This window comes from Carcharhinus amblyrhynchos, chromosome 15 (assembly GCF_965287045.1).
Source record: "Carcharhinus amblyrhynchos chromosome 15, sCarAmb.v2.hapA, whole genome shotgun sequence".
Classification (NCBI taxonomy): domain Eukaryota; kingdom Metazoa; phylum Chordata; class Chondrichthyes; order Carcharhiniformes; family Carcharhinidae; genus Carcharhinus; species Carcharhinus amblyrhynchos.
In genome coordinates, this window is record NC_137338.1 from 14861966 (window position 1) to 14887275 (window position 25310).

At 42.4% G+C, this 25310-nt stretch overlaps 1 protein-coding gene across 1 annotated transcript in view; it reads right to left on the minus strand.

Annotated features, from left to right (window-relative positions):
• Positions 1–5169: 5169 nt before the first annotated feature.
• The window catches only part of gpr156 (G protein-coupled receptor 156), a 32712-nt gene continuing 12571 nt past the window's right edge, over positions 5170–25310 (minus strand). Inside the window, exons 4-9 of the mRNA XM_080203212.1 lie at positions 20741–20851; positions 16467–16592; positions 15913–16008; positions 12446–12682; positions 8374–8535; positions 5170–7243 (exon numbers count right to left, since the gene is read on the minus strand). Coding sequence (XP_080059338.1) covers positions 5825–7243; positions 8374–8535; positions 12446–12682; positions 15913–16008; positions 16467–16592; positions 20741–20851 — 2151 coding nt within the window. The 3' untranslated portion in view covers positions 5170–5824. The remainder of the gene's footprint in view (positions 7244–8373; positions 8536–12445; positions 12683–15912; positions 16009–16466; positions 16593–20740; positions 20852–25310) is intronic.

Consider the following 25310-nt stretch of genomic DNA (forward strand, 5'->3'; position numbering starts at 1 on the left):
TCTTAAATGGCTCAGTTAGATGGTGGGTGGGTTCTTTCTGCCAGCTTTTCTGATACTGGCAGAGTGGCATAAAGGGGAGGGGGGGGCAAGGTATCAGGCATGCCATCTGATGCCTTACTGCACCACTTTGGCAGCCTTCCTGCCTGTTCCCAAAGAGCTGGTAAAATTTCAGCCTACAATGTCCTATAGCGAATGTCCGCTGAGCGAAGTGTTAACTGGGCCCGAAACAGGGAGGGGCCTTCCAGCTCACTGTTAAAATTTAATTTTAAAAATTATTTCTTAAGCCAAAAGATATATTCCAAGGCACTGATTTAACAATATCACCCTTAAATCTGAGCTGGTAACTCACGCATTGACAAAACTACTATCTGACACCTTTTTCATCTTCCTAGTGAGATCACTGGTTAATTACGATGGGTTAATTACTTAACATATCTTATCCTGACCTCAACCAGCAGAATTTCTCCACTTCCCCACCCCCTGCCAAACTTGAAACCTTTGCTTTTACATTCGCAAATGTCACCCATTTTATGTTTTCATATGTTTGTTTTCCAACATTCAACTTCTTAATAGAGTAAGAGTGTACAATGCACCAAATATGATCACAATTTCACAAACTATGATTGACTGTTAGCCAACACTTCATTTTATCTTTGATCACACTTATTATGACAAGGCAACACGCTGGTTTCCTGACTGATGCTGCGGTACAAGAACAGGAAAACTGCTAAAATATATAAACCCAAAACACTCATTAACCTTTTACTGCACATTCGTATTTTTACTTTGCTGACAGAACAAAGCAGATGTCAATTTTTTGATAGAGTGGACTGCTTATATTGGTGTACCCCTTGGATCAGTGCTGGGACTTTTGCTTCCCATATACTTAAAGGGTGTGTACAAGGACGCAACAAAAATTGCATTAAGATTTTCTGATGATACCAAATGAGGGACAAGGCGAGCTATGGGGAAGGATTCAGAAATTCGTAGTGGGTTTAGCAAAGTGGACAGATAAAGAAATACAATGAAATGTAAGGCAGGAAACATGGCACAGCCATGGGAGAAGAAATAGTGAAAATCGATTCAGAAACAGAATGGGAAAAGAGATATCCGGGAATTATTTATCTTTTAAGATGAGAATAAGTTAGAAAATTAAATTAGAAGGCAAATGGAATGATGGGTTTTATAGGATGAGAGATTGGAAGTGAAATTCAATTGTGGCAGCTTGTAAAATGGAGGGGAGTGGATTAGACCCAATTTGCCTTTCCATTACATGATCTCTTTCTACCTTTTCACCTCCATCCAATGTAAAAGCAAGAAAACAATGTTGGATTTGTACGTTATTGTTTAGGCTACACAGTGTGGCAAGTGGTGGACATCTCTCTCTATCCATGGAGTGTGCTTCATTGTCTGAGGGTTACTAATCATGGATCCCCCATGATACCATGTTATCACAATGGGGTAAGGAGAAAAGACGGCCCCCAAAATCTATTGGTGTTATTAAGCACACACTCTAACCAACTGAGATAAGCAAACTGGCATCACAATATAAGGAGTGAGTTCAATAAAGTTTCACAGGAAATGTACCTGGAATGTAGAAAGCTCTGAATAGTTGGGGCTATTGTAATTGGAATACAAGGGTTATGTGGAATGAAGGGAGGCCTATTCAAGTTTGTTTTTAAAACAGATAAACAACGAAAACTTGTTTATGTTGTTATAAATCAGCAACAAGTAGCTGAGATTTAGTTTTAATACTTGAAGAACAAAGGAAAAAGTTGGAAGAGCTATTTTGCTTTGTCACATTTAATAGCAAATTACTTAAGCATTTGGAATGGAACACTATAAAATCAATGGTTTTGAGTTATAAGGAGAGGCTGGAAAGACTGGGACTTTTTTTCTCTGGAGCATAGGAGATTTAGGGGTAATCTTATAAAAGTCTATAAAATAATGAGGGGCAGAGATGAGGATAATGAGGGACAGAGATAATATCTCCTCCCAAAGACAGGGGAATCTAAAACTAGAGGGCGTAGGTTTAAGGTGAGAGGGGAGAGATACAAAAGGTTCCAGAGGAGCATTTTTTTCATTGAGAGAGTGGTGAGTATCTGGAACAAACTGCTAGAGGTAGTAGTAGAGGCAGGTACAAGTTTGTCTTTTAAAAAGCATTTAGACATTACATGGGTAAAATGGGTATAGAGGGATATAAGCCAAATGCAGACAATTGGGATTAACTTAATGGTAAAAACTGGGCAGCATGGACAAGTTGGCCAAAGGGCTTGTTTCCATGCTGTAAACCTCTATGACGATATTGGGAAATGACAAAGAAATGGGATTAGAACAGGTAATTCCAGGTAAGCGCCTCATCCATATAGAACATTGAATCCTCACAATTAAAATTTCTAAATTTATGGTCAATAATTCAAGAACAACTCTTATCTGGATGAAACCTGCAGAATACAATTTTAGATTGATAGAATATGGACCTCATATTGTGCAATGAGACAGGATTAATTAAAGACCTCCAGTAAAGGAGCCTCTAGGCAAGAGTGATTATAACATACAGTGGCACAACGGTTAGCACTGCAGCCTCACAGCGCCAAGGATCTAGATTCAATTCCAGCCTTGGGTGATTGTCTGTGTGGAGTTTGCATGTTCTCCCCATGTCTACATGGTTTTCCTTTGGGTGCTTCAGTTTTGTCCCACAGTCCAAAGATGTGCTGGGTTAGGTGGATTGCTATGCTAAATTGCCCTTAATGTCCAAGGAGGTTAGATGGATTGGCCATGATCAATGCGAGCAGTTACGGGAATAGGACAGGGGATTGGGCCTAGGTAGGGCGCTCTTTCAGGGAGTTGGTGCTGACTTGATGGGCCAAATGGTCTCTGTGCACCGTAGGGCTTCTATGATTTCTATGATACAATTTTATGTTCAGTTTGAGATGAGAAATGTGTTTTTTTATAAATCTATTCGTTCATGAGATATATCTCTAGCCAGGCCAATATTCATTGCTTATTCCTATTTGTTCTTAAGAGGATGGTGTGAGCTGCCTTTTTGAACTGCTACAGTCCAGGTGGTGTAGATCCACTCATATCCCATGAATTAATTTAAAAAATGTTAAGAAAATAAGTTGGAAAGCAAGTTCTGAGGAGGATAGAAAAAGCTTGCAGTGGGATATAAATAGGTTAAACGAGTGGGAAGAAAATTAGCAGATGGGGGAAAATGAGTGATTGCCCACATTGGCAGGAAGAATAGAAATACAGGATACTATTTAAATAGCAAGAGAACTACAGAATACTACAATACAGAGTGATCTGGGTGTCCTTGTACATGAATCATAAAAATTCAGTAGGTAGATTATGAGAGGCATGGACAGAATGGATAGTTAGAAGCTTTTTCCCAGGGTGGAAGAGTCAATTACCAGGGGCACAGGTTTAAGGTGTGAGGGACAAGGTTTAAAGGAGATGTACCAGGCTGTTTTTTTACACAGAGGGTGGTGGGTGCCTGGAACTTGATGCCGAGGAAGGTAGTGGAAGCGGATACAGTGGTGACTTTTAAGGGCCGTCTTGACAAATACTTGAATAGGATGGGAATAGAAGATACGGTCCCCGGAAGGGTAGGGGGTTTTAGTTCAGTTGGGCAGCATGGTTGTTGCAGGCTTGGAGGGTCAAAGGGCCTGTTCCTGTGCTGTAATTTTCTTTGTTGTAGGTAAAATAATTAGGAAGGTAAACAGAATGGCCCTTGTTGCAAAGGAAATAGAGTATAAAACTTTTGGTTACCTTGCTTCAGGAGAGCCACACTGATACTGGAAGCAGTTTGAAGGATGTTCAGTAAGTCAATTCGTGGGATGAAGAGATTGTCTTAGAGGGAATGTTTAGCAGTATAAGGGATTAATTCTAACTCCAATATGCTAACAAGATAGAGCATGCATCATGATAGGGAGTGATGCAATGTCTCATGATCTTGCTTTGTCTTAGAGACTTTATGGCAAGGAAGCCACAGTAAGTGGATTCTTACTGACAATGTTTTCCTTCCCTCAGCAGATTCTGTAAACAGTCTGTGCTAGCACAAGACCAGGAATATTATAATACCAAGGAGAATTTAGAAGAATGAGAAGTGATCTTATTTAAATATAAAATTCTGAGGAGGCTTGACAGGGGAGCTGCTGCGGTGATATTTCCTCTCATGAGAGAAATCTAGAACTAGAGGGTCTCCCATTTAAGATGGAGATGAGGAGGAATTTCTTCTCTCAGAGGGTCATTAGTCTTGGCATTCTCTTTCATAATGTGCAGTGGTGACTGGGTTATTAAATGCATTTGAGACTGAGTATATTTTTGATTGACAAAGTAGTCCAGGACAGGCAAAAAATGGAGCTGAAGCTACAATCAGATCAGCCACAAGTAGTCAATGGCAGAGGAGGCTTGAGGGGCTGAATGGTCTACTCTCACTCCTATTTCTTATGATTGTATTTCTAACACAATCAGGCTGGAATTCTCCAGCCATTCACACCCCACTCTGCCACTGCAAGTGAGATGGAGAATTTGGCACTCAGCTAAATCTCAGGTTCACTACAACAGGACCACAGAATCTCACTGGTGAACACCTGGAGAATCCACTCCCATTTTTCATTATAAAAGTAAAGTTTATTTATTTGTCACAAGTAGGCTTAACACTGCAATGAAGTTACTGTAAAAATCCCCTAGTCACCCCACTCTGGCGCCTGTTCGGGTACATTGAGGGAGAATTTAGCGTGGCCAATGCACCTAACTTGCAGGACTCTGGGAAGAAACCAGGGCACCAGGAGGAAACCCACACAGACACGAGGAGAACGTGCAAACTCCACACAGACAGTGACCAAGCCAGGATTTGAACCTAGGTCCCCGGCGCTGTGAGGCAGCAGTTGCTGACCATTGTGCTACCATGCACCCTATCTGAAGGTCTATAGAGCAACTCAGAGGCTCAAATCCTTCTTGGTTCCCGTTGATCACAAGCAAAGGTTGAGAATATAGCTAGTCATACACAGGCAGATCCTGCCAAGCTCTACCTTTTTAGAAAATAGATTACACTAATATAATGGAAAATGTTTTAGTCTTGTACAAAAATGTTATATTATCTTACATTAGATCTGAATTGTATACTTCAAACAAAATAATTTTATTCAAAAACTTAATGCACAGATAAAGTACCATGATATTGTGTTTTAAGTACATTATGGCTTTAGTGCAAGTTTTTAACTGTGTATAGCTAAATTCAGGAGACATGTTCCAGTTTCCCTAAATTCAACAGACTTCAGAGAGAAATCATTTGTATCTGCATGTGCAGAGAAGGCTCACTGTGATTACCCATCTTAAAACTTCTGGGTTTCCTATAATTTAGTATCTATGTTCCAGTCCTTTTTGCTTTGTCAATAACTGTACTAATGCTGGCAAAGGTTCACAGCCAGAGGTCTGAAACCTGACAACAGATGCTGGTTCTTTGACCAAGTTAAATGAGCTTTCCTTTTCAAATGTAAAACAATTGCATTCTAGGTCCTTGGATATAGAGTTGCAGGTGGCAAGTGCCTTTGAGCTGTGGGATAAGTTCATACTTTGCCACATTGAGAGATCCAACGGTTTAAGTTTACATTCAAGTATTATTTTTGAGGGATATTACCAAAACAGCAAGCAGGCAAATAGAAAAGGACTTTCTACTAATAGTTATTCACTCTCCCTCATTACATAAAGACAAGAGCGTGTCACTTTCTACATAAAGATCATGTTACTAAAAGACAGTTGACAAAGGAGAATTTATGTGGTGCATTTGAAAACGTTCCAAGTTCTTTGAATTGATTATTCATACAAATGTGGGCTTTAAGTCCTCTTTAAAATTAACAATCGGGTGCCTCCGAAATTGTTTGTGTGACCAATTGAACGACGGGTTATACTGCTCACTGTCTGAAGTTTCTGAAGTACTGGAATTGTACGAAGCTCGACAGCATGCTTCACAGCACGACCTGTGGTAACAGCAGAAAGTTTCATCTGAGCTGCTTGATTCAGAGTCTGAATAATCATACTGGAATGTTTGAAAGCATCCCTCTTTATCACCTACATCAATTTCTTGGGAGGAGAAGTGTGCTTTCTTAAAGTACAGGCCTGAATAGGGCTTCGTGATGTATTTTCCTTCCAAAGTGGGACAGTAGACATAGCCATTTCTTTGGTCTGTTTTGCCGGAGGTTTGATGGCTGTCAGACGGTACATTCATTTTCTTCACTGAGCTTGAAGTTGTGGAGAGGCCGACGGACCCATTCTCAACGGTTAATCTTTGGTGGTGAATGCTGTGCAGCTGACTAGTGTCAGTAGTTATTGTATCCCTGCTTAAGTCTTCATTAACCGTACACTTGATACGTTGAGCTGTTGAGTGTAGAAAATAATAGGGAGGAGGTGTACCCCTTTTTGAATAAAAAGGTGGCCTCCTTCGCCTCATATATGGAGAAATATTATGATAGTAATGTTTTAATTGCTCTGCAGTCCTCGTACACTGTTCGCGTGGAAAATTCTGTGGAGTTCGCCTTGGTCTGTCTGGGGAGCTGATTGTGCTGACAGCATTAACAGTTAGCTCCTGTAGAATCTCCTGCAGTTTCTCACTGCTCACATAATTGTTCTTGATCACCTTTGTTGGATCTTTGACAGAAGGACATTCAACTGACCTGGATTTAGTTGCTGGGTGGATGGCAGAACAGTCCAGGATTTCACCTGCGGGTTTCTGGGTCATTTTCACACAATCGCCTGTGTTGATATGAATCTCTGAGGTTATTTCCAATGTATCACATGACTTTGGAATAAAATCTGTCCCGTTCTCAGAACGTTCTGACTGTTCTAGGTGGTTTTGTGTACCTCTGCAGGAACTTTGATGATCCATGATGTATCCTGGCTCCTTCCCAGAATGCAAAGCTGTGTCTGGGGTATTCTTAACATCACCTGTGACTTGTTGCAAATTACTCTGCTTTGACAGAAGGTCAGGTTCTTGCTGTGAAGCAAGGGCCTGTTCTAGATTCTTCTGCACATCTGACAAAGGTTTCTCACTTGCTGGATCGTCTGTTGTTCTGTGGTGACAGTTGACCTCAGAATGAATCAAAGAGTGGTGAGCTGCCCTGGACCCTGATGTCGAAATGTGACCCACAGGTTCTTCAGGGCATTCTGGTGCCATTAAATGCATCAACTTATCCTTCACATTATTAACTTGTTCCTGCAGACTTTCAATTACTGCATTTTTCTGTAAGGCAGAGAAAAATAAAAATCAATCCACATTATAGTTTGAGACATACTTTTTTTTGATAATTGATTTCACTTTTTCTTCCCATAGGGGTTGTTCATCAGCGCTCTTCAACAATTAAAGTGATGCAATCTTACAGATTGAAGTATACTTCTCAACATGCATCCTACCACAGGCTTTACATTGCATCAGCATCAAGATATCAGATCATCAATCTAACAGATTGCATCACTTTAATGGTTGAAGTATGCTGAAGAACATGCCCCACAGCGCCAGGGACCCGGGTTCGATTTCCAGCTTGGGTCACTGTCTGTGTGGAGTTTGCAAGTTCTCCCTATGTCTGCATGGGTTTCCTCCGGGTGCTTCAGTTTCTTCCCACAGTCCGAAAATATGCAGGTTAGGTAGATTAGTCATACTAAATTGCCCCTGAGCGTCATGGGGACTAGCTAGGGCAAATGCATGGGGTTATTCAGATAGGACCTGGTGGGATTGTGGTCAGTGCAGGCTCAACGGGCTGAATGGCCTCCTTCTGCACTGTAGGGATTCTATGAGGTTATCCATATCTTACAACAGCTAAAGCAGGAAACAGTGAAAGACAGCAACAACAGATTTTCCCTTCGCATTTCAGAGAATAACCGATTTTAATCAGTGCTGCTTCTTAGCAGAAAGGTAAAAAAAAAACTGTGACTGGCAGTTGTGACAGATATCTTGAAGCTGATGCAATGTAAAGCCTATGGTAGGGTGCATGTTGAGAAGTAATCTCATTCTCAATGTTCTCAATTCCAAATTTACTTTTTGTTAGGGTATCCTGTACCGTCCGCTACTCCCTGTCCATTCTGCGCCACTGCTTCACTAGGGTGTGCAGCCGTCCTAGGACTGCTCAGATCTTGGGATCAAACTGAACCCTGAAAGTGCCTTTCACACAAATTTCAATTTTCCCAAATTACACTGCTTTCTACAATGTACATCAAGCAGATCAAGTTTCATTGTTGAATACCACAGCAAAGTACTGCTACTTGGGTCTGATTGCATTATTAGTCCCACTCTATCAGGACGCTTCTTACCAATCCCCAGCAACTTCTTAATATATTTACAAGTGGAAATGTTTGCATCTTACACTAATACATTACCTCAGTAAGGAGTCGCTTCATGGAGTTATTTTCTCCAAGAAGGTAATAGATCTGGTCATCGCTATACATGGAACAAAAGCTCTTGCTTGGGCTGGTGAAATATTTGGCCATCTGATTTGGAGTGTGGCTTAATTCTTCCTCAAACTGCTTCCACTGTCTGACCTGTAAACAGAACTCAGAAGAATTAACTTGGATTTTCTATAATTTATTTAAAATTATGTATGAAGCAAAATTGTTGTATGTCCAGTGTTTAATTATGCATAGATGGAGAAATAGTAGTAAGTATTGACAGTTTCTCTGACATTGGTACCACAAGCTCCAGGCACTTTGTTTCTGTTTCTGCTTCTGTTGATACAGTTACCAGATGGCCTCATTGTGAATGCCTGGCTGATCACAAAGACTGACTAATGAAAACAGCACAGTCATGGTTTGTTTACACAGTTGCAAAGGGGGCTGCTAACTCTGCTTTACTGACAGCTTCATTATCTTGCAATAACGTGGTTTTTTTTGAAGTTATTTTTTATTATCTGCTTGTTTACTTGAACAAAATTGGAAGTTTCTTCAAGGGGGATTTTATTGGCTGTTTTTGATAGTTTGAGAAGGCAAAGAGGGGAAATTTGCTTCAAAGAGACGATAGAATTCCTCACTGAAATGCTCACAAACTCACAGTTCTCATGACTCATTGGTTCTGTCCCTTGTGGATACTGAAAGAATATTTCAAACGAACGACAGATCTCAAGACATTAATCAATGCAAAAATCAAACTGCTGCAATGAAAACATAATTAAATAATCATAGACCATTACATTATGGTGTTTGAAGTCAGCAAATGCTTTAAAACTTATCTGTCTAAAGTTTCCTGATTCCATAGTATGCTCCCCCCCAAGTTCTCAAGCTGACTTACCTTACATGGTTCCCACAGCCTTTAGGAACTCACCCACTTGTTCAAAAATACCAATGACAGGGAAACTTCATTCTGGTGCAGCTATTTAAATAGTGAAGCCAGATGTTACTTTTAAGTTGAGTCGAGACCAAGCCACATTTCCCACCTGACAAAAATGGCGAAGGGAAGAGTCGGAGGGGAAGTTTAAAAAATATGGTCCTCCGGGCCATTTGCTTCTTCCTCCATTTCCTCAGCATCAAGGAATGAAGTTCTCATGTCTCAAAGGACTATCCTTGAGACCGGAAAATAAATGTGACCGTATAATTGCCTCCTTCATCCCACCAGAGTGTTAGAATGTAACCGGTGACGGCTTTGTATTGGATGCAATATGACCAATGGGAACAAGATGTAAGGGTCAGCTGACCCAGTAAATCATTGGACCAATTACAGAATGATGTGATAGTCAGCTGACCAGCTCACTCACTATAAATAAGAACCTGTGTAGAATTGTGTGGTGCTTGGATTGGCCCAGGGCGAGGCCTCAAGTTTGGAGTAATGATGTTACTTTATTACATTTCTTCTTTGATTTCTAAGTTGGAGTAAGTTTTGTTCTATTTTTACTGTCTGCATTTGAAGAGTTACTTCTGATGAAACACATAGGGCCACAAACCTCCCAGCTTCTCAAAGATTACAATAGCAGTGTAAACCATATTTTTATTACATCCTAGAACACAATACAGTTCACTAGCTTCACCTTCAGCCAGAACTCTCTTACTGTGTTTATAATCAACATATTGCCTGAGTTATCACGCGGGCAAGAAGAGAATAGAATGTTCAGTTTCTCACAGGTTTACAAACTTTCGAAACCACAGTTGACCAATTACATGTGAAACAGATGAGGGAAATCGATGTTCTTAAGATGGTGTGAATAGAATTAGTATGGGGCCCATTGTGTTCTTTCGAAGGGTTGTGTGCACTCAGCTGGTCAGTGATAAGACATACCTTGTGTGCATGCTGGAAATCAGCCATGAGCAATACTGCAGCTACTAGCAGCTGAATGCTAATAAGCCTGTGCAAGCACAGACAGCAAAACCCGCCAGGGCACCGAGCATCAGTTACAGACAATAGCACCTTCGTCAAAATTAAAATCCTCTTTGTGCAGTAAAACTAGCCTGCTGACCTCATGAATGTGCACATACTGCGTTTCAAATGCACACAATCAAACACTGTAGTCGCCATGCGAAGCCTCCAAAAAATTTTTCCAAAAACAGGGCTTGACTTATACACTGCACACTGCCAGTGCTGGTGTGGACAATTGTCATTTTTTTAAATACGAGAAAAAAGCCAGTAAATCAATGTGCCACATTTTATTGAGAGTATTAATTCTGCAAGGATATTTTCAACCACAGTCTAAACATTTTAAAAACCATCAAATTCATTGTGTAGAGTTTTCCCAAAAAATTGCAAAGTGTCAGGTTCGGAACGAAAGACAGAGAAACAGGCAAGAGTTCTCTCCAGATGTTACGACACTTGGTTGTTTTAAATAGGGACGGGCTTGTTTGATAGCCAGGGTGGAATTCTACTGGTACTTCTCCCCAAGATCCGTACAATCCCACCAGAGAATGCCGTCCTCTCAGCCTTGCCTGTCCCTGGAATCGGGGCGGGCGTGCCGGTAAAATTCTGGCCCCAGATTCAAATTAACATTAAAGACCCTAGAGGCTGCTGACGCTGCTACCAACCACACCAAGGCATGGCCTACTGGGTCACTGGATCACAGGGCAGAGGTGAGTGTTGGCAGGAGGGAGGGGTCACAGGATTGCAGCATTTGTACACAACATGAGCCAAGGTGCAGTACAACTGGAAAAAGTGTACGGCATCCATGCATTCTACTCTATTACTACAGAGGCTGGGAGGAAAGGGTAGGAATTGGAGACTTATTTATGGAGGGCAGGGATGGAATATCCTTTTAGCCTCCTTTGACAGATAAAGTAAAGTTTATTTATTTATTAGTCACAGGCTTACATTCATACTGCAATGAAGTTACTGTGAAAATCCCCTAGTCGCCACACAGCGACACCTTTAGGGTACACTGAGGGAGAATTTAGCATGGCCAGTGTACCTAACCAGCACATCTTTCGGACTGTGGGAGGAAATCAGAGTACCCGGAGGAGACCTACACATACACGGGGAGAACATGCAGAGTCCATACAGACAGTGACCCAAGCCAGGGATCAATCCCATGTCCCTGGCGCTGTGAGGCAGCAGCGCTAATGACAGATTGTATGCTTTGAACCTCGGCTCCAGATCAAACAATACGTTAAGATTTGCATTAGCTGCTTCAGTCTTTGCGAAAGAGGGTGTAGTTAGTAATGGGTGGGGGGGGGTAAGAAAATAGTATATTTATTTTGATATTCAGTTGGAAGAAATTGTCTATCACGTCATGCCAGAGCACTGAAGTATCATGGAGTTGAAGGAGGGGGTGAAAACTGAATGCATCAGCATAAATCTAAATGGAAAACCCATCACTTTGATGACGTTCTCAACAAGTAGCTTGTAGTTGAGGAACAGAAGGAAGCTTGAGAGAGATTTTGGAAGGAACATTTGCTGGAATTGGAAGAGATATTATTGGTGTTATTTTGCCTTTATTCCAAGTCGAGTAGAACTAATCAAATTCGGTTCCATCATCTGTACAATGGAGGAGAAGCAATGAAAGAGGATGGCATAGCGATCCTTAGGGCTATTTAGGGTGGCACGGTGGCATAGTGGTTAGCACTGCTGTCTCACAGCACCAGGGACCTGGGTTTGATTCCAGGCTTGGATCACTGCCTGTGTGGAGTTTGCACATTCTCCCCATGTCTGCGTGGGTTTCCTCCGAGTGCTCCAGTTTCTTCTCACAGTCCAAAGATGTGCCAGTTAGGTGGATTGGCCATGCTAAATTGCCCCTTAGTGTCAGGGAGATTTGCAGGATAAATATGTGGGGTTACGGGGATAGGGCCTGGGTGGGATTGTGGTCAGTGCAGACTTAATGGGCCGAATGGCTTCCCTCTGCACTGTAGAGATTCTATGATTCTAATGATATCAAATGATACATGGAGGTTACAGGGGTGATAATGCATGATTTCCTGCTTATTTACAAGTCAATCAATTACTTAGTTCTAAATATGTTGGAATTGTTCTGTTTTCTCTTACCTGTGGGAGGAAGATGAGACAATTGATGGTTGAGGTACATACAAAGATTCCTCCAGAGGTGACACCGTAGCAAAGGTTGGGCCAGGAACTCAAGAACTTGGCAATGGGAATGATTATTCCCGCAGTGAACATATTCAGATAAACTCCCACCATGATGGTGATGGTCTGGTTTACAGGAGGAGAGCTGACATTGCTGGTTAAACCAGCAAGATACGTGCCATAGAGAAGAAGACTTCCCTGAGGTTAGAAATAAAATCAAGCTGTCAGTATCAACTAACTGGACACCTCAGTTCCAATCAACAGAAACTTTAAAAAAAGCCAAAATTTGTTAAAATTAGATTTAAACGAGGGTGGTAATGAAATTTACAGCTGAGTGAGGCAATTAAGAAATCATCCATATGGCTTTCCCATCTTGTCAAAAACAAGTAACTAGGGGAGGCGATGGCCTAATGGTATTAATATCACTAGACTATTAAACCAGAAACTCAGCTAATGTTCTGGGGACCCGGGTTTGAATCCTGCCATGGTCGATGGTGGAATTTGAATTCAATAAAAATAGCTGGAATTGAGAATCTACTGATGACCACGAAACCATTGTCAATTGTCAGAAAAACCTATCTAATTCATTTTAGGGAAGGAAATCTGCCTCCTTTACTTGGTCTGGTCTACAAGTGACTCCAGATTCACAGCAATGTGGTTGACTCTCAACTCAACTACCTTCTGAAATGAGTTAACAAGCTACTCAGTTCAAGGGCAACCAGGAATGGGCAATAAATGCTGGCCAGATGTGTCCCATGAATGAATAAGAAAAGAAAGGAGACAGCAGGCAACTGAACAGCAAAGCAGAGAGACCGAGAAGAGTAGGAGAAATGTTGATTGGAGTCCAGGGACAAGAGATGTTGGTATGAGAAAAGATGTAGTGAAGCACAAAGCAGCTTGAGATGAAAGTGGAATTAACTGACAAGTGAGCTGGAATGAGAAATTAAATGCTGATTTTGCTTAATACAACATCGTGCATTTGTATGGTTATCATTAATATAAAACAATTTGCCAAGTTGTTTCAGAGTCATAATCAGAAATAAATGTGTGTAGAATTACAGAAGGTAATATTAATGTCGGAAAGAGAGACTGAGTGGCTTGCCAGAGGCTTCCAGTAGTGAAGGAACAGTCATCAATCATGAGGCAAAGGAAGTGAAAAGACCCACTAAAGCCAGAACCAGAGTAGCTGAGCATTCAGAAGATGAAGGAGGTACAGAGAACAGGAGGGGAGAGGCTACAAAGGGAATTAAACAAGAAGACTGAGGGCGTTAGACTAGGAATATCAGTCCGGAGGTGCATAAGGCATGAATGACAGTTCCAACAGTAGATGGGCTTTCTCAGTTAATAAGGGTCAGAAGTTTAGCTCAGGCTAAATATAATGCCAAAGTTGCAAACAGATTACTAAACATTAAACAGCAGCCTGTGACGGTGTTGGAATCTGTGGTAGTGTATGTACTTTATGATTGTGGCTGGAGATAGCCTTAGTCGTACCAGTGTTGATGTTGAGGAAATTGTGGTTCACCATGGGTGGATGCCAGACAAGGTCAACAAACACATAGTGGAGTAGAGCAGGGGTGCGGCCTAGACAATAAAATGCAAAGCTGTTAATGTTGGGACAAAGGTGGTACAGGCACAGGGCTAGGAGGTTTATTGAATTAGAAATAGGCGAGTCCATGAAAGGATTTAAACAAGCACATGGAAATTTTAAAACATAAAGCATGCGGAAGATGCACGTGCCACGACTGGATCCACGGGCAACAGGAAGTAATGGAACAGCCACAGGAAGAGAAGCCATTGCGATGATGCGTTGGGCATGATCGGGTAGGTAAGAATGGAACTAGCCTCGGGTTGTTTCACTGAGCAGAGAAATGGAGGAAAGGAAAATAGTGTTGTTGATCGTACCTTCTTCATCCCAACATTAACAGCTTTGCATTTTATTGTCTAGGCCGCACCCCTGCTCTACTCCACTATGTGTTTGTTGACCTTGTCTGGCATCCACCCATGATGAACCACAATTTCCTCAACATCAACACTGGTACGACTAAGGCTATCTCCAGCCACAATCAAGACTTCAGAGAGTTTGAGGAAGGAATGTGCACCCCAGTTGAGTGACTGCCAATTGTGATTTTGACTGCGTGGCCAGCTGTTTAGTAGGATGTGGTCAAGCAGGCAAGTCATTGGTCTCTTGTCCAAGATACTCAGAGGACACGAAGGAAATAGAGAGAGGGAAAGGATACAGGTTCAGGGCTAGACAGGTGGAAGATGGTGAAGCTTAGGGAGACATTTGGTTTGGTGGACAAGGAAAATAATTGAATGTATAGTCCCAATCTTAGTGACAAAAGTCCATCTGCTGCTTCAACCTTTTGGAAGAAAGGTGGAGGGAAGAATGGTTTGAGGATACATTTGGTAATGAAGAAAATAAGCTTCATTCTCAAGAATGTTCCTGTTTGGCAAGAGAAAACATCTCCAGTTATATCGGATATGGATGAGAGTGCAAGGGAAATTTCCCCAGTGAGCAGAAATATAGTTGTGATTGTTAGATCTGTTGCACAAATTGCTTTAATACCAATTTTAGGTTTTACTTAAAAAAAAACAGGTAATGGTTAAAAAGCAATCATATGAAGTGACTATTACTGGTAAGACCAATATTTATGGCCCACCCTAATTTATATTGAGCAGTCAAGATAGAGGGTTACAAGGCCCATCAAGTTTGAAAAGAGGAAGTCATGTATGAGTTACAGAGTCAGTCTAGCAGCAAGTGCTGACAAGTTCAGATGCTACATGGACTGAAATTGAACAAATTAGAGATTGCAGGAACTCCAGATCGCTGGAACTAAAAAATAAATGATCAACAATTAAACATTGCTGATTGTGATCAAAATTTGGCCTGTTCACTAATATCCTTCAAAGGAGAGAAACTACCACCCCAAATGAGTGGCTTACTAGGCCATTTGAGAGAGCATTTAAGACTCAACTACATTAATGTGGGCCTGGAATTACATGTAGTCCCGATTAGGTAAGGACGGCAGATCTCTTTCCCTAAAGGACATGAGACGGGCGTTTGTGATGATCGTTTCACAGTCATCATTGGATTTTTAATTCCAGATGTTAATTGAAGTGAAATTCTACCATCTGTAGTGGTGGGACTTAAACCCCAGCCTGAGACCATTGCCCTAGGTCTCTGGATTGCTCGTCCAGTGACGTTATCATTAAGTCATTGCCTCCCCCTACTAGTCAGCAACATGGTTGACTATCAATGTCATAGTGTCAATGTCACTTATCCAATGCTAAGAAGGTGGCCCAATGCAGTCGTGTCAGAGTTATCATGTCACCATACCCACGCCTCCCCACCAAGAACAAAGGAAGGTGATACCGAATTGTTTTAAAAGCCAATAAAATGGTAAGAGAGAAGAAATAAGTAATCTTACCTTCAGGAGTGAAATAAGAACGATCCAGATGTCTGTGTAGCGAGAGACACAACATTTCACAATTGTGATAGAGTAGGAAAGATCTTTTCCAACGGCCTGAAGAATGAGATAATATCAAAATTCCCATGCAATAATTTAGAAGGTTGACGAAGAGTAAATAAACTGCTCTGTCTTAGAAAATCTACAACAAAGATTAGCATTAAAATGAAAAGTTTTTATTCTCTTTCATTCAAGAATTGGGGTGGTACGATAGCACAGTGGTTAGCACTGCTGCCCCACAGTGCCAGGGACCCAGGTTTGATTCCCAGCTTGGGTCACTGTCTATGCAGAGACTGCACACTCTCCCTGTATCTGCGTGGGTTTCCTCGGGGTGCTCCAGTTTCCTCTCACATCCAAAAAGTATGCAAGTTAGGTGCATTGATCCAAACAAGCACTGGAGTATGGCGACTAGGGGAATTTCACAGTAACTTCATTGCAGCGTTAATGTAAGTCTTACAACTTGTGGCATTAATAAGTAAACTTTACTTTTTAAAAAAAGAAAAGTTTGTGTTTACCCTCACTCCTGCATTTAAGGATTGCACACACTGAAACGGGTCAGCAAGACTCCACGTCACCAGGATCAGAATATCCAGACCAATCACTCCAGCGACCAGCCCCAGCAACTGGATGTCTTTGATAATCTGAAAAGGAAAAGCACATTTGGATCATTGCATCATGGAAACAAATGAATCACCAATTACTTGGCTCAGACATGAAACAGCAACATGAAATCATAATGAGATTGTTTAATTCATGAATAGTGCGAGTTAGAGGGGTTTTTTTCAGTGCTTCTCCAATTTAAATAGTTCCAAACCAACTGCACTTAACATGAAATTTAGAGAACTATCTTCTTTAATTACTACAGAGAAAAGAACCCTGCCGATATTGAAACTGGGGTTACAGTTAGCAAATTAAAGGCCTGAGGATTATAAAGCTCCTTTAAATCTTCACTCTTTTTGGCCTTGTTAAAATTGTTGTTGGCAGCTATAGGCAAACAATCACAATGAGCGAATCTAAGCACCGTAACACAGTGGTTAGCACTGCAGCCTCACAGTGCCAGGGGTTCGATTCCCGGCTTGGGTCACTGTCTGTGCAGAGTCTGCACATTCTCCCCGTGTCTGCGTGGGTTTCCTCCGGGTGCTCCAGTTTCCTCCCACAGTCCGAATGATGTGCTGGTTAAGTACATTGACCCGAACAGGTGCCGGAGTGTGACGACTCGGGACATTTCACAGTGTTAATTGCAGTGTTAATCTCAGCCTTACTTGCAACCATTAAATAAAACTTTATTTTCGTTCCAGTATTGCGAACGTTACTGGAAGTAACACTCGGACAGTGACTCTTAGCAGTTTTACAGCACCATCACTGGAGTGCCAGCAGTAGTGCAGCTGCTGGAGAAACAATTTGAGAAGTAATTTCCATCGTAAAATAGACATTTAATGACTACAAAACTGAATTTAATTATAAACAATAGGATAACTTTTCAGGAGCACTGGAGTGATACCAAACACATTTTCAGTTCTATATTGTAGATATGCCCACAAAGTTGGAATCACTAACTAGAAGACACTTCTGGAAGTACAAATATTCAATCATGGTAATCTTCTTGTGGTAGAAATTTTTGGCTCACTGCGGAAGTTAAAAGTCTAATATTTCAGTGGAAAGTGCCGATGTTTTTGTCAATCACCAGCTGAATCTGATAAATGATATCTAGTATCTACATCCTTGAGATTACCACTGACCAGAAATTGAACTGGACTCGCCATATAAATACTGTGGATGGGAGGAATCCAGTGATGAGTAACTCAACTTCTGACCCCCAAAAGCCTGTCCACCATCTACAAGGCCCAAATCAAAATGAAATATTTTCCACTTGATTGGATGAGTGCGGTTCCAACAATACTCAAGAATTTAAACATCATCCAGGACAAAGCAGCCCACTTGGATGACACCCCATCCACAAGCATTCACTCCCTCCTCTCCTAAGGCATGGTGGAAGCTGTGCGTACCATCTACCACCTGCAACACCTCATGAAACCTCCTCAGACAGCATCTTCCAAACTCACAAATCATTATCATCTAAAGGTTCAAGAGCAGCAGACATGTTTTTTTGGGGAGGCGATGGCCCGGCGGTATTATCGCTAGAATATTCATACTGGAACTCAGTTAAGTTCTGGGGACCTGGGTTCGAATCCTGTCACAGCAGACAGTGCAATTTGAATGCAATATATAAAAAAAACTGGAATTAAGAATCTACTGATGACCATGAAGCCATTGTCGATTGTTGGAAAAACCCATGTGGCGCACTAACGTCCTTTAGGGAAGGAAATCTGCCGTCCTTACCCGGTCTGGCCTACATGTGACTGCAGAGCCACAGCAATGTGGTTGATTCCGAAATGCCCTTGGGCAACTAGAGATGGGCAATAAATGCTGACCAGCCAGCGATGTCCATGTCTCACGAATGAATAAAAAATGGGAACATCATTACCTGGCAGTTCCCCTCCAAGTAAGAAGTCTCACAATACCAGGTTAAAGTCCAACAAGTTTATTTGATAGTAAACCCACTAGCTTTTGGGATTTGCCCCTTCGTCAGGTAAGTGGAGAGTTCTGGTCACACATCTGTTCTGTTCTTCCGTTAATGTCTGTATAGGCTGTTGTGTGTTTATTGATGTCTCTTCTTTTACATCCACAGGCGATTCGGTCCGCCTTGTTGGCCAACAAGGGGCATGCACACGGTGGGTTGTGCGAGGGCTGCTCTTGGACGTTGCTTCGAGAGTTGCCGAGTGCTTCACGTCCATTAGTGTACGCTTAAACTGGACCAATTGACGGGCAACATGACAGCTCAGTGACTATCACTGTTTGCTATGCAGTTACAGGGACCCGGGTCGGATCTCCGGCTTGGATTGATGTCTGTGGGAGTTTGCACTTTCTCCCCGTGATTGTGTGGGTTTTCTCCGGGTACTCCGGTTTCCTCCCACACCCCAAAAACGTGCTTTTAGGCTGATTGTCCCTAAATTGGATCTCCCTTAATCTGGCGCACATATAATTCCCTAAATTTGCACCCCTGTATTGTGGAGTCCACTAGACATTGACAAAAATCGTAGGTAGAAGAAGGATTGGAATGAGGCACTCACTGAGTGTTAAAATGGGCGGCGTGGGCTTGTAGGGCCAAACGGCCTGTTTCCTGTGCTGTTTTGTTCTTTGTTCTTTGCCCTAACCCAGTCCAACGCCAGCATCTCCACATCATCCCTCCAAGCCCTACACCATGCTCGTTTGGAAATGTATCACCACTGTTCCTTTACAATTACTGGAAAATCCTGGAACTCCCTTCCTAACAGCACAGTGGGTGTACCTGTGCCGTAGAGACCGCAGCGGTTCACCACTACCTCCTCAAGGGCAATAAATGCTGGCCTAGCCAGCAACGCCCATAGCCCATGAACAAACATTAAAAAAATACATATAAAACAGTGATAAACATAATGGGCAGGATTTTACAGCCCAAAACCATAGAATTCCACCCGAGGTCAACGGAACATTCCATGCTCCACCCCTCGCCTGCTCCGATTCCCGTGGCGGGGCGATAGAAAAATTCACCCCTATAAAGCAGTAATAAAGATTGTTTTTCTTATCTAACTGCTGCATCTAAAATGTTTCCATTTCCAAATGTACTGCACGGAAGTGATTCCAGGTCTGCTCAAAACATGTCTGGGCAACTAGTGTTTCGAAAGTTCAGACTTCAGGAACAAAGAACAAAGAACAACACAGCACGGGAAACAGGCCCTTCGGCCCAACGAGCCCGCGCCGCCATCTTAACATTGTGCCTTTCCTCCTCCATCCTTGACCCCTGTCTACGCTTATGGCACCCACATTGGAAACCAGATTGAGGGGAGAATAACTTAGGGACAATTTGTTACACCAATCAGCCTAAGAGCACATCTTTGGGGCGTGGGAGGAAACCGGAGCACCCGGAGGAAACCCACGCAAAAAAAGGACTGGGGAGGTTTCAGTTTATAATGGGAAATCTGGCTACCTGCCCTTGGGGAGGAGAGCAGGATATAAACATTGTGCAGAGAGTTCAAACGGGGAAGGGACAGTGTTCACAAGAGAGGAGAAGGATGAGCGACCGGTGGAGAAAATGGGAAGGAACTCCCTGAGGGCCACATTGTACCCATATCCCCAGCCAGCAAATTAAACCTCCCCCGCCCCCCACCATCTGAAAGGAAGGAAGGAAAGCAGGTGAAAATTCATAGAAAGCCGACAGAAATCCCACTGTGCAGAGGCAGGCCATTCAGCCCATCGAGTCTGCAATACAAGTGGAATGTAACCCAAGCGGGGAAGGAGAAATAGCTTCACAAAAACCAGGTAAGAGCATGATGTTATTCAGTGCCTGTACCTTATGCCTCAGAAGAGTGTCTTACTTATTAAATTCTTGTTTCTTTTAATAAAGAACTTTCAAAGAGGTCATGACTACATTTTCAAGAAAGGTCCGACTATCCCCTGTGCGTGAAGGATCAGTAAGTGACACAGACCACAATGTGTAAATATCAATCAGAACTGGTGCTTATGTAATAATCAAGTTCGTCACCTTTCCCATCAGTAATGAGCAAATCACTTTTATCCAACAATATTTTCCACAATATTGGTGGCGTTGCATTTATACTGTATCAGAAACAAGAATATTTTGCGTTGTGGTCATCTTGGCAAGCAAGTCCCAATTAAGTTTGAAAAATTTCAGGAAAGTAGAGGGGCGGGGGTTCAGGTGGGACAAAGGTCACCAAGGTTCACTTGTTACCACTCTCTTCTCTGGGACGCGTTGAACAAAGACTTTATACAGCCGCCACGTCTTTCCTAATATGGGGCCAAATATCAACGAGGTTCCTATGCACAGCATCCATACGCGAATCTGTAATTCAGAATTAAAGGTCGGTGATTAAACAAAACATAAATGCTAACAACGCTAAAACCACTTGACTCCATGACCAGAGGGATTAGAAGTAAGTGCTTTGGGCACGAAATTTTGTAAACGTAGAGAGGATTTCCAGCACAGCCAAAATGACAGTGGGAAGCCCCATTCTGGAGATCCCAAATTTGCACCCAGCATTTTCACCATGAGGTTAAAAGTTGGGGCAGGTTGTAGTTTGTATATCTGTGGTTGAAAGAGACGGCTGCTTTCAAATAGGTCAATTCTGGTTAGTGGGATTATTACAGGAACAAATTGGCATGGACTAATGAGCTTAGAGAATGAAGTGCATGACTCACAGATTGGTCTGGGAGAGTTGGGTTTCACTTCCTGGGCATCACTTCACTGGCATCAGTGAAAGCTGTACCGTCGGGATGGTCTCCACCTGAACCGTGCTGGCACCGGTGTACTGGTGAGTTGTAAAGCGAGGGCAGCAGGGAGGGCTTTAACTTAAAGGGGGGAGGGGGGGGAACGAGGGATCAAATTTGGGAAGGTGTGCCAATTTAAAAGAAGAAAACTAGGCAAAGGAGCAAAACAGGAATAATGGAAATGGTGATCAGAGTGTGGCAGGTGGTTGGTTAAGGGGAGGATTTATGAGGACAGGTTGGACAGCTTGAGCCTGTATCAATGGGAGTTTAGAAGAATGAGGCGCTATCAAATTGAAACAGAAAGTAGAATTTTACGAAATATCTTCTAAGTGCTGAATGAGCAAGGAAACAGGAGAGTTTCAGACACGATCTGTGGGCGGGTTTGGAAATGCAATCTTATGGCATGTAGTGCAAGAAAAAGTGCTAGGATGCAGCTCTTATCCACAAGTGGGGTGCAGGTTCAGCTTGCCGGGGAAGTTGGCTGCTAAACTCTAAGGGCGCCATTGCACAGGTGCCCCAATCTCATAGTACTGGGAGATCTCCCCCCTACCACCCCTCAACAAGAGATTGGGAACACCCACATTCCCCCTCCCAATCCCACAGACATCCAGACCCCCAGAGGACAGCGTAGGAAAGGTCATTGATCAATCCACCTAACCTGCACATCTTTGGACTATGGGAGGAAACTGGAGCACCCAGAGGAAGCCCACGCAGACACGGGGAGAACATACAGACTCCACACAGACAGTGACCCAAGGCCAGAATTGAATCTGGGTCCCTGGCACTGTGAGGTAGCAGTGCTAACCATTGTGCCACCGTGCCACCCCATTTAAATATTTGGAAATTCCTATTCCCTTATTCATATCAGTTCAATGCCGATATTAAAAGATTTGATAGATATTTTCTGGCCACAAATTATAGTTAGCATTGTTACAAATTTATCACTTTTTACCCAAACACATGTAACTGAAGAGTCCTTCACCACAAGCCCAGATTTTCTAATAGAAAGTCAATGTGACCATGTTGTAATTACAGCACTCTGCTCACTAGGTGGTGATATTGCACTAATCAATGACCAATCTGAGACCGTGTTCTACTGGAAAGAGCTCCAAGCTCTCCAAACCACTTTGCAGCAATAACACTAACAATCTATAAACTATTTCATAACCATTTTCAAATCAATGCCCAACAATTTTAAAATGCTGAGCTTATAGCCTCAAAATTTCAAAATATCTGATCACACCGAGGAGGTTGCCACTCTTCCCACCAAACGTGCCCTGCTTCCAATCCTGAAAAATGCCAGCTTGATCAGTTCCTGCATGCCCCACCCTCTGTTCCCATTACAAGTGCCAGTTTTGGTATATCAGCTATGACTCTCACCAAATTTTACAGATGCGCCATAGAAAGCATTCTTTCTGGTTGTATCACAGCTTGGTATGGCTCCTGCTGTGCCCAAGGCTGCAAGAAACTACAAAAAGTCATGAATGTAGCCCAATCCATCACACAAACCAGCCTCCCATCCATTGATTCTGTCTACACTTCCCATTGTCTTGGCAAAGCAGCCAGCATAATTAAGGACTCCACACACCCTGGACATTCTCTCTTCCACTTTCTTCCATCAAGAAAAAGATGTAAAAGTCTGAGGTCACATATCAACCAACTCAAGAACAGCTTCTTCCCTGCTGCCATCAGACTTTTAAATGAACCTATCCTGCATTAAGTTGATCTTTCTCCACACCCTAGCTATGACTGTAACACTACATTCTGCACCCTCTTGTTTCCTTCTCTATGAACGGTATGCTTTGTCTGTATACCGCGCAAGAAATAATCCTTTTCACTGTATACTAATACATGTGACAATAATAAATCAAATCAAATCAGTTTAGAAACTGCCATTTTAGATTGAGCCTGGTCCCCTCCTGTTCTGAACACTATCTATTTGTACAGCTTGCACTCCTGTATTCTTAGTTATTCCTCCCAAAGGTGTCCAATGGAAACACTGAGTCCTTGAGGGTGAATCCAGCTGATCTGGCACATACGAAATAGCCAGTGTGATTTTCATATGCAGTGTGAGTTTCTGATGGCATTCTGAGGCTTTGTGGCCAACACAGACATACATGTGTGTGAGCCTGACAAATGTACTGGAATAGTCATCATTAACAAGCGTCACTCTATTGACAAAACGCACACCATTCTTAATGACCAGACACTAGTTCATGTCTATTGGATATGTCACCAAGCACAGCCCTGTTCAAGTTACAAAAATGTGTTGTTAGGCTTGTATAAGAGTAGTGAGCTGCCTTGTGATGTGTATGATAGGATTCATCCTTGCGATTCACTATAGCCCCCCAAAGACTTACAGAAGTGATATTTCATTTTGCCCCGTCTTATCTACGATTGGTTCTCCACAATATGAATTGGGCAGCTACAACCAGTTCTAATTGAGTGTTCCATTTACATGGTGAAGGATTTCTTCATCTTTGAAAAGACTATATTAGGCTTGCATATCAATAGCTATTCTATGTGTACATTTAGCATTGTGAGCCAGTTTGCTAATGTACCACACAAGGAAGCTTTAGACATTTGCGCCATGTCACTATACCATGGAAATTGAGAAGCGCTGCCATTTTCTGAACTTGTGAAATTAGCCACTTACACAGCTGAGTTCAGCTTTGATGATGCCATGCGTATCCAAGTAGATGGTGTTGCCATTGGATGCTTTCTAGGCCCAATTCTTGCTAACGTTTTCATCAGTTTCAACAAGAATTGCATTTTCAAAGGAATCACCAAACCCCCTAACCCCAAACCCCCAAGCCCAAACCCTCTGACCTCAAACGCCCAACCCCAAACCCCTGACCCAAACCTCCTGACCTTTGCACATTTCTGATACGTGGATGATAAGTTTTCTATATTTGAATCTGCAGATGCATGTGTAACATTGTCATTACACTGCTTACTGAGCTCCGTCCCATGCTCAAACTCACTTTTCCAATGGAGCAGTAAGACAACCTCTTTGATGTATTAATTGAAATAAAAACACGAATGGATTCCCTACTACTTTCTACCACAAAGCTACTTTCTATAAGTTAATCCACTGGGATTCTTACAGCTGCAGCTTTGAGATTGGCTTTATTGGCAATCTCATAAATAGGAGCTGAATCTTTTACTCACTGTCCAAGCTTGACGTCTGAATAGGGATGCAGCAAAGCTATCTTGTAGGATAATAAGTGCCTCAATGAGATCATTGCTCAGACATAATAATACATAATCGTGAATGCACCTGAGGCCACCTCTTTCACACCTGAAAAGTGCCCAGTCTACCTCACAGAAGTTTGAGCAACAGGTCCAGGTATCCATTTCACACAGAACTATGCTTCTGAATAATGTTGCATTTGGATTTGGGTGCCAGTAAACCACTGGGTATGTGACCCGTACAACCCAATGATTGGTGAATTCCATCAAACAGCACGTCCTTTTAGATGCTCGAAATTGACAAGAATACTGACTGTAGTCACCCAGTGCCCGTGCTTGCAAAACTCAGAATGTTTGGTATGACTGGGCAGCACTTGCTGTAAAATTGTGAGGATGTGAAGAATTACACTAACAGCCACGTTCAGGCGGGCTTGCAATCCCTTAGCCTTGCGAGAAGCTGCTTACATTCATACACAGAGACTGTTCCTGTGCAGGCAAAGGAACATGTCCAGGCATTGCGCCTTCGCTGAATTAAACAAAGTCATGGGGAACAATAGCTCCCTGGTACCTTCTCCATGGCAACGTCTCGCCATCTTACCAACCAATCAGCACCCTATTCACGTGCAGTATTAATTGTTGCTCCCTTTGAAATTTGGCATTCTTGTGTCTGTCCTGCTGAGCGCAAGACAAAAAAAAGTTTGACAGCATGTCTCTTTCTTCAGCAATGAACCCTACCTGCTGATTCCAGCTGAACGTGCCCAGCTTCCCCTGTCCTTGACTGGCTGGCTCCAACTCAGGCCAGTTAAAAGTACTCAACATTCAGACACTGGATTAACTGTGCA